Below are 9,869 nucleotides of genomic sequence, written 5' to 3'. Positions count from 1 at the left end.
GGTATAGAGTTTATTTGCCTCTAATTTGTCTTTCTTGATTACACTGTAGTACTGGTGTCTCTTGACCTTCAATAACTAGTTTGGAGAAGTGAAGTCAGGGGTAGGTTATATAGTTTCTTTGCGTTTCATCTCTGTGATGTCATGCCATTCTAGGCTGTTCTAGGCTGTTCTAGACTGAACTGACGTCATTGGTGACGCTTTGCCTTTGATCGTGACGAATCATGTGTCACGTCATTCTATGCGCCAGGTGTGGCCATTTGGAGACCGATTGCGTCACCGCGGCTGTGACGAGGCTGTCCCATGAATACAGAAATATTTAAATGTTGAAATAAATGCTGAAATAAATAAATAAAATAGTAAATACATGCTGAGATGAATAAATGAAAGTTGATACTGTAACAGACTGTCTCGTGTTCTGTCGTTCTGGTGTTGACGATGATATGTCCCTTGAGGGTTGCCGTAGCGAAGGCGCAACTCCCGCCAAAGGAGCAAACAATAATAGAGTAGCCGTGGGCTGACACAAGATGTCTGGTCTCCCGACTCCAGTTATTACTGTATGATAAGTGCCCTTACACACGAACCCAAGACGCTCGGTTACAATACCTAAACAGGACGTAAATAAATAAATATATTTCTGCATTACTTCATTTATTTATTTCTGTGTCCGTATGTTCGTGAGGTAGGCGGTCCGAAACTCTTTCTTAAGCAGGCTTGGTCGAGTATGGGCGCAATACAGAAGCAACCGATTCCTAGCAAATCATCCCTGTGGACGACGTCAAAAAACTAGCTAGCAGCACTCATGGCTTCGACCGGACGGCCGCTGGCAGACCTTCTGCGGGATGTGGCTGACCAGCTTGAGAACTGTGAGTTTCTTCTGTTTAAACGTATAAGCAGCATAACAACAGCAGTTGTTTAGCTAAATAATGTTGGTCAAAGTGCCAATATACTCTATTAAACTGAACTAGATGAGTGATTTATTTATTCATGCTGTGCGTCAGATCACATTCCTGTAAAAGTGTGCGATGATATCGTTAGCCAACAGAGCCTTCTCCATATCTGCCCCCTTCCTCTGGAACTCTCCCCAAAAACATCCGAGATTGCAATGACTTTTCCACTTTCAAATCCCAAATCAAAACCCACCTGTTCAAAACTGCTTTTAAAGTGTGACCACTATTGTGTATTTTATGTTTTTAGTGTATTGCTTTTATATATGATTATTTCAATGTAAAGTGTCTTTGAGTGTCATGAAAAGCGCTATATAAATAAAATGTTTTATTATCATTATTATGCTTCATCTGCAACGGCTTATGTTCTTGTACTGATTATAGCTTATCCTCTTCACTTGACTCTAGGCGAGGTTTCAAGCCTGTTTTGTCCATACATTGGAGGGAGAAGGACGACAAGGAGGTGAACTGTTGCTGCGCCTGCACAACTTCATTCGTACACTCACTCTTTCTGTTGTATTGAGGATAAAAATGCATTAGACAATCAACAACAATTCCCTATTTGTTGTATCAAATCTGAATATTATGCAAGTGTTGAGAAATCAGGATTTTTAATCTGTTCTAATTCTAATTGTCACTATTAGCTGGAGGATACAGCAGATTTGTCATCTGAAGAAAATAACCTAATTAATGAGTTGGCACTGTTCTGGGATTTGCCTGCAGTCACATCTGACAACAGAAGATGGCTGCTGGACAAACTGCTCCTCCATGCTGTGAGTATTCTGATCTGTACTCAATAGATCATACAAACCAGACAGACTAATCAGAGTTGAAGTTCTGATGTAGGACAACATTATGTCTTTCGCAGTTTGTCTTTATTGTGACATACACAGATGGATGTTGATGAGTTTATTAAGTAATGCTAATTAGACTATTGGTTAAAGATTAGTAAGGCTGCTTTGTTTTTCTGTTGTGATGCAAATGTTTTGCAGGTCCTTGGAAGAACCTCAAGACAAGTGAAACAGTTACGAAGGGGGTTAAAAGAGACACCGATCTGGCCTTTGCTAACTGAGAGGAAAGACACAATTCCCCTCCTCTTTACAAGAGCATCTGATGTACAGTGCACACCACAGGTAAGTGACCCCATGATGCTAAGTCAAAAACACTAACACAAATTAGTTTTTCAGAAATTACATGTGTTTTCTACCCTCTGGCAGCCATTGGTTTCACTTCATTACAATAAACATTAACCTGGTGAGATCTGAAACGTGTTGCATTGAAATGATCACAGTCAGCATTTGATCTCTTTTTTTAAAAGTTAAACCTACATCACATCACTGCATGAACAAGTACTGCTCAAACATGGTTGTCCTGAAGTCCTTGCAAGTTTCATAGAAATGAACTGACACTAATTGCTGCCTAAAAGGAAGGAAACTAATATAAAAAAAATGTGTTACCATGCAAAAACCTCCAGTATGGTTCTTTAAAATAACAACTATGCCCTGATCGAATTACAATTTGGATTATTAGAATTGAAAATGTCTCATTTTCTATTCTGCTGTTTATTGTGCTTTCTATTCTCTTGGTTGTTTCGAAAGACAAGTGTTAACTGATCGTATAAAATGAATCCGTCAGATGGCCAGAAGATAAAGTGGCCAACAGAGGATGAGGATGAAGACAGTGAAACGTACACGGACCAAGACGTCAGGTTCGAAACGTCCCTGGCTGTTTGTGCTTCCTTGCCTCCTTCCTAACGTTCATTCATCCATTCGGCCCCTGCAGCGATGCGAAGACAGCGGTTCACCTTTGCAACACCACCTAATCTCTTAGTTTAAGGTGGGTCATGCATGCACTTACCGACACATAGCTTATGGTCTACCTTCATCATGTTTCGTTCGAATAGCCTGCTTCTTTGACATATTTTAGCTCGCAATTGATAGCCTACTGCAGCTCAGAAGTAGCTTGTTAAAGTAGCAGGGCAGGTGTGCAACTTTTGGTTTAGTGCAGAGCAGATCTATTCATGTGACACGTCGGAACATAGTCAAAGCAGACACGGTACCTTATCAGAATTAGCGGTACATCTTATGAGAAGTCCTGATTAAAAGTGTCTGCTACAATACCAAAAGGCTTTACCAGCTGAAAATTTTAATAATAATCATAATATTAGATCCACCACTTTTCAATTAACATGTGATTGCATAAATTGGTACTAGCACTTAACGTATTGTCCAAACATGCCCCCTTTAGTCAATTTATTTATTTTACTGTTTTGCCATAGTACCATAGGGCCCCGAATTACAGGTCATAAGCACAAGGGTAATAGTGTGAAAGAAAAGTTGCAAGATTCTCACTTCAGTTTTCCAGCATTCAAGTTTCTTCTTTAAGATCTTTATCATTTCTAGAGTACATGTGTTTTTGATAATCATGTTACTGTCAATGACATTGAATGTGACTCTAAAAACAATTTAAAATAACAAGATTTCATATCAACTTGTCTGACTCCCTTAACCCAAGTCATGTGACTGCTTCAAGTTTAATAAGGTGGTAGATATTAATACATTCTTTTCAGTGACAGAGGACTTGTTGGCAACTTCCCTCACAAGATAGGGAGATGAATCCCTGGGAGCTAGTTTGCTTGTGGTTTGATTTCGGTAGCGTGATTACTGAGCTTGGCTCCAGTTCTTGGCTGGCGGTGCAGTGGGTGGAGAGTAATGTCAAATTTATCCCAGGATCTTCGGGGCTGGACTTGCCTCTCTCTCTATATATAAGACTGACTTTCTTTCTCCTCTTGCCTTGCTTCGTGTCTCCTAGGGACTCTCAGCCTGCTTTCCCTCTGCTGCCTCCTTTTGTGCGGACCATCTTTTGCACTCTCAACAACCAAGAACCATGGCCCAGCAGCAGCAGATTAGGTATGAACCTGCTCTGTCCATTAGGACAATACACCAAACCCCTCCAGCATGATACAGTGTGTAGGCTGCTCAAAGAGCAAAATAGGAATAAAGCATGCTTTGATTATTTAACTGCATTAACACCTGTAATAGAACACAGTTGTAGTTTGCCCTCTGTTTCTCTAGAGCTACCATGGCAAATCATAGAAGCCTTCGGGTGTGTAATGCCTTCTGCACGTATGTGTATGTTGTGTTATTTACTCTGTCGACAAGTTATTTTTGGATGAGCCGATTTCCAGAGGCAGTCACTCTGTACCCAGTTCTGTTGCAATGCTAATGCCTCACAAATAGAATACACGCTTAAAAAGCCGAATGAATTACTTTCCAATGGAGATGGTGTCCTTAATTTTGTGCTTTAGACGACCAAATCCTTGTACTTGTACACCTTTACTCAATTTCTAGGAATGTTGTGAGAAAGGGAATGATTGTTGTGCGCATGTCTGTTCTGACGTGTCGTTAAACAGCCTCCCAGCTAAGCTGATAAATGGAGGGATTGCAGGCATGGTAGGAGTCACCTGTGTGTTCCCAATAGACCTGGCCAAGACCCGCCTACAGAACCAGCGCAGCGGGCAGCAACTCTACAAGAACATGTAAGAGCCACACAAGCCAAAAGAAAAGATGACGGATGGCCCCCTTACCCCTTCTCACTATTTAGTATTTACCTTTTTAATAATTACCTACCACACATCATTTGAAAACTATCTCCTTGTATGAAGACTCTTCCCAAGTTTTAATTTTCCAAGCCCTGACTATTTTATTAACACTCACTTAATTATAATATGCATAAACATGAGGGTATCCTTTAAATAATTTGCATAATTATCAATGTCTGTGTTTTTTCTCCTTCAGGATGGATTGCCTAATAAAGACAGTTAAATCAGAGGGCTACTTTGGCATGTACAGAGGTAACACTATTCTCATTGTTTGTAAAATACTGACATTTTTAAGATGTGCCTGAATAGTCTCCTTGAATAGAATATCAAGACCTGTGATACACTTTGATTGGCCTGAACCAAACTTACCAATTTCATCTGACTCCCAAAGAAGGATGCTTTTCTTATGCCACGTTTCTTTAATTATTATTGATTTTCATCTGCCATGCTGTGTCATGGCTAAGTGCTTGGATCAAATTCCATGAAAATAGATTAATCAGTGGTTCATCTTTTGTGATCTCAGAACCACAACTCACTGCACTGAAGCAATGGACATTTTATGCCTCACATAAATCATTGTTGCTTTATCTGATTGACAACCTCTGTGATGTGGAATTCATTTCTTTAACAGACATCTTGCTACATCAATGGTTCATTAGTATTAAGTTTGTCAATGCTTGTTGCAGGCGCAGCAGTAAATCTCACCCTGGTAACTCCCGAGAAGGCCATCAAACTAGCTGCTAATGACTTCTTCCGCCACCAGTTGAGCAAAGATGGGTGAGTAGTACCACAGATTAAGCCGGACAACGTGAGTCCCTTTTTTTGTTTTTGTTGAAATAACCCTGTCCATGTGTTGTCAGTGGCAGGTTGACTGTGTTTAAGGAGATGTTGGCAGGATGCTGTGCAGGAATGTGCCAGGTCATAATCACCACACCCATGGAGATGCTCAAGATCCAGTTGCAGGATGCTGGCAGGCTAGGTAATTACAAGGAAGTCAGCAGCAGCAAATAATGCTTTGATGTGCTCTTTACGTCCTCAACAGTTACCCGAAAACAGTTACAATATGTTTCCTCTCTCTGCCAGCGGCCCAGCAGAGGGTGGTGCCTAGTGTAGTGACGACTCTAAAGATGGGGGGGACCAGCGCTGTTGTTAGCCGTTCCTACAACGCCAGCCCTGCGCCTCAAGTCACGCGAGTGTCCGCCACACAGATCACCAGAGAGCTGCTGAGGACCAAAGGAGTGTCAGGACTGTACAGGGGACTCGGAGCCACGTTGATGAGGTGAGATGGGATTTCATGCTTGCTCTTGCTTAAAGCCACAGTTGACAACTATAATAAAATTAAAGTTTTGTCAAATTTGCTCAAACTGTCAGTATATCCTGACGGTAGTACATGAGATGGATAATCTGTGAAAAGAAATCAGGTTCCTCTGCCTGAAGGAGCGGCCATTCTCTGCTCATGAACTCCTGTCAAACGAAGCAGTGCAGATCAAATATGAATCAAGATTCTGTTACTGTATTGCGTGTTTCTTACCTGAAATGTTTTCAGAAACATGTTAACTTGTACTGTTGAGCTGTAAAATGAGTTTGCGACCCGGCCGCCATGTTTAAAATCAGTCGAGCCAAAACCAAGCACCGCCCACAGAGCGCTTCTAATTTTGCAGCTAAACCGTAGACGAAAATATGTTCCTGAGAAGAGAAATAGGCAATGCAGTAACAGAATCTTGATTCTTCTTGATCAGCGCTGGCTAGTTTGACAGTTTGATTGGTTCATGAGCAACGAATGACAGTTGCGTTAGAGACTCCTCAGGTCTGATTGGTTGTTTTTCTTCGGGCGCTTGATTCTTGCAAATGCCATTGGGAGCACTAAATGTTCTCTTTCATGGACTACTGTCAGGATATAGTGACAGTTTGAGTAAATGTGACAAATATATTTGTATTACGTTAAGTTGCCAAGCAAAGCTTCAACTGGTTTTCCAGTTATTGTGGCTAACATGCAATTTTTTTTGTTGCCTTTTTAGGGACATCCCGTTCTCCGTTGTGTATTTTCCTCTTTTCGCACATCTGCACCAGCTCGGCCAGCGCTCATCTGAAGACCCATCTGTGCCCTTTTATTGGTCCTTCATGTCTGGCTGCCTGGCAGGATCCATCGCTGCTGTGACTGTTAGCCCTTGTGACGGTCAGTGACTCAATCTATGATGATAACTGGTCACCAAACATAAGCATTATTGACTGAAAGTTTAAAGTTGTTTCAAAGGTTTTTATCAATTCTCAACTAATATGCTTGGTATGTCTGGTGCAGTGGTCAAGACAAGGCTACAATCACTCAAAAAAGGAGCTAACGAGGAAACCTACAATGGAGTGGTGGACTGCATCAGGTAAATAAGTCATACAGTCATCGAACAGAATGCCTTTCCTTCCACAGGGTTTGCATGAATGGCACATGTTGCATGCTAACCCTGCACACTCTCCTCAATTGCAGAAAGATCCTGAGAAAGGAGGGTCCTGGAGCGTTCCTCAAGGGGGCCAGTTGCCGGGCCCTAGTTATTGCCCCACTCTTTGGCATTGTACAGGTTGTGTACTTTGTAGGAGTCGGAGAGTTCCTGCTTGGGTACACGCCCTCCAACATCTACTCTACATAAACAAGCTGTTTCCTAGTCTGTCGACCGCTTCATTAAATTACAGGCAGCTATGCACTGGGCATAGCCATGGACCTAGTTCTCTACCACTGTGTACCTTCTTTCTTTTTGGAGGCTTTCAGATGAAAACGATAAAGGGACCAGAGAGATGCCATTTTAATAAAAAATGGTTCCTATTGTGCCTTTAGCATGACTTGGTCTAATTTAAGAGATTGAAACCTGTATTTCTATCTGGGCCTCAGTGGAGCATATTGTGAGAGCAGAATTGCTTTCCTCACTAAGGGACTAGATAGACCTACATTGATCACCACTGCACTCAGATCAGACTCGAGACCTGTCACACCAAACCCTTCCCATGTTTTCCTAGATTCAGCCCCCATCCCTCATTATGCCCCATATTAATTGCCCTTCACTGCAACCCTAACCTGTATATCCCCTCCAACTGCCCCATGTTGGACACCACTAGGTCTAACGACGATGTTGCAAAAGAGACCTCACAGTGCAAGGGAGCGTCTACTGTGTAATAACAAAGGCCGAATGTTTAAACATTACTTGAATAGCTTCAATCCTGTTTTAAAGGGTTACACGTGAAACAACATGGATGTTGACCCCTATCATTTGATAAATAACATTTTTGACAAAATAATTGTCAGGTGTTTTCCTCCGAACAACCTGGTCTGGAAAACTGATTGTTTAAAAGGTCATAAAAGGTCATGTTCGTCTGTGCTTTCTGGTGTTTATTTCTCAGGACAATGTTGTCGAGGTGTTTGGGTTTTTTAATGGACACTGTGGGCAATCTCTGTGGGTCCATCAAACTCTTTTTTTGACTTTGGAGACCTGCTTTTTGCAGAGAAAGAAATGGCGTTTGACGGTTAGTCTCGCCAGACCTTTCGCTGTGGTCTGGCTCCACACATTAACATTATGCTGTAGGGGAAAATGCCCCGGCTTGTATTTCTTTAAACACCTCACAATTGTCTTGCAGCACTAAGCACAGGATGCAGCGATGGATAGATGGTCGATGGAGAAGAGAATGCTGGCTGAAATAGGCGGCCAGTGGTTGGCTTATATACCCACAATCTACATCTGAGGCAGACTAGATGGTGGTAAACTAGTCTAATGATGGACAAGACTTTATTTATGTGATTTGATATGTTTTTTGGACCAAATCTTCTGGAAAAGGTGTATCATGACCTATAAACAGCCACTTTCTCTTCGTTGACATTGGTTGTTCGTGACTGGTCAGGTGTTCTTGTCTGTTAGAGATACAGGAGCCCTCACAAGTGTATCGTGTATTAAGAAGCAGAACGGAGTGCAATTTTGGGCTGCACTCACCCCCTTATGGAGAATTTCATTGGTCAAACAGTTTTATGTAAATGTGTATCTTGTATTTTTCATTTGTCTCAAACGTTGCCAAGTTAAACTCAAACTGAGAGCAGTTAACATTTCAATATGTTAAAAAGTGTTTTAACCAGTTTAGAGGACAATTCATTATTCTTAACTTCATTGGAATGAACTTAATTGAACTACGCATGTAAATAGATTTGTAAATGCTGAATAAATACTTATGAATGCAGTGTTTACTTGTGTTATTTGTAGAGTGTGTGCAGCCTGAAGAGTTGCATATTCAGTCATGTATTCTCAGGTAGGGCTGTAGGGGATAGTGACAGGTTGACTGTAGACGGTGTCATACTTTTTCTGATGCAATCTTAAGGGGTGTTACCCTGCTTATTTACACATGCATCACTGGCACGGATACGTTTGAGGCTGTACAAATGCTCATGCTGCAGCGTTGGGGTAACTCTACCCCGGGGAGTCCTGGAGCCTCTGCTGCATCACAGGCGTAACTAAATATTCAGCTGTCCTTTCAGCTCAAGCGCAGAAAGGTGAAACTCTGACATGAAACACATGCGACCAAACCTGGAAACCTATTTAATCAGAGGGTATTTAAAATCCTATCTGCTGGGAAGGAAAAAAAAAAATAAAATCACGTTATGATGGAATAAGTCCATGTGTTTCTGCAACCATCATTTTCAATGGCTACATGGGTCATTTTGACTACAAGCTGCTTTAAAGCCATGTTTAAATATAACTCATTCTTGGATCTATAGCACACTTCCTCCTAATGCATATTTATGTGCTACAGTGAATTAGTACTGTCTTATCTGGAGATTACGTGATTCCTTCAAAAACCTATAAAGTAAGCCTACCACATTAGGAAATCTACTTAATGTGTTAATGTGGATTTATTTTTATTTTATTTTTTATTAAATTATATTTGGTAAGGTGGGGAGGTTATATTTCAGTGTTGGAAAGGACTGAGTGCAGATTTAGCCAGTGGAGTACGTGACTCAGTCTGTGTGTAATGGAGTTTGATATCACGACTTAGAAATGTCTTTGGTAACGAGATCTAACAAGTTATTCAACATGTCAGAATCAGAAACGCAAATGCAAAATACTCAAACCCCACCTTCCAACCTTGTCCAAAATGTTATCTTTTACTTTGCTGAGAAAAACACACAAACCCATTAAATCTGGAACAACTGATGCAAAGAGCTGTTATGTCTTTATTAGCCAAGTCATGCACACAACTGCATCACTATAGTCTCATCACTTTACTAATAACTGATCTGTTTCAAAGATTACTACTTATTTCAATATAGCAGGAAATACATATAAACTATCATACAT

The 9,869-nt window shown here is 41.1% G+C and overlaps 1 protein-coding gene across 2 annotated transcripts; it reads left to right on the top strand.

Annotated features, from left to right (window-relative positions):
- Positions 1-1,588: 1,588 nt before the first annotated feature.
- On the top strand, positions 1,589-8,704 carry LOC306781147 (mitochondrial glutamate carrier 1-like). Of its 2 annotated transcripts, none has more exons than XM_079273864.1 (12): positions 1,589-1,717; positions 1,937-2,077; positions 2,580-2,780; positions 3,756-3,853; positions 4,357-4,482; positions 4,742-4,797; positions 5,232-5,322; positions 5,412-5,524; positions 5,629-5,824; positions 6,564-6,721; positions 6,845-6,920; positions 7,025-8,704. In XM_079273864.1, the coding sequence occupies exons 4-12, from the start codon at positions 3,831-3,833 to the stop codon at positions 7,182-7,184; spliced, it is 999 nt and encodes a 332-aa protein (XP_079129990.1). In that variant the 5' UTR covers positions 1,589-1,717; positions 1,937-2,077; positions 2,580-2,780; positions 3,756-3,830; the 3' UTR covers positions 7,185-8,704. The 2 variants fall into 2 exon arrangements, with proteins under 2 accessions (XP_079129990.1, XP_079129989.1); XM_079273863.1 differs by having other exon boundaries at positions 5,406-5,524.
- Positions 8,705-9,869: the final 1,165 nt, after the last annotated feature.

The sequence above is a fragment of the Melanostigma gelatinosum genome, assembly GCF_949748355.1.
Source record: "Melanostigma gelatinosum genome assembly, chromosome: 8".
Taxonomy (NCBI): domain Eukaryota; kingdom Metazoa; phylum Chordata; class Actinopteri; order Perciformes; family Zoarcidae; genus Melanostigma; species Melanostigma gelatinosum.
Note: the sequence above shows the minus strand (reverse complement) of the source record. Positions and strands in the feature narration are given on the sequence as shown.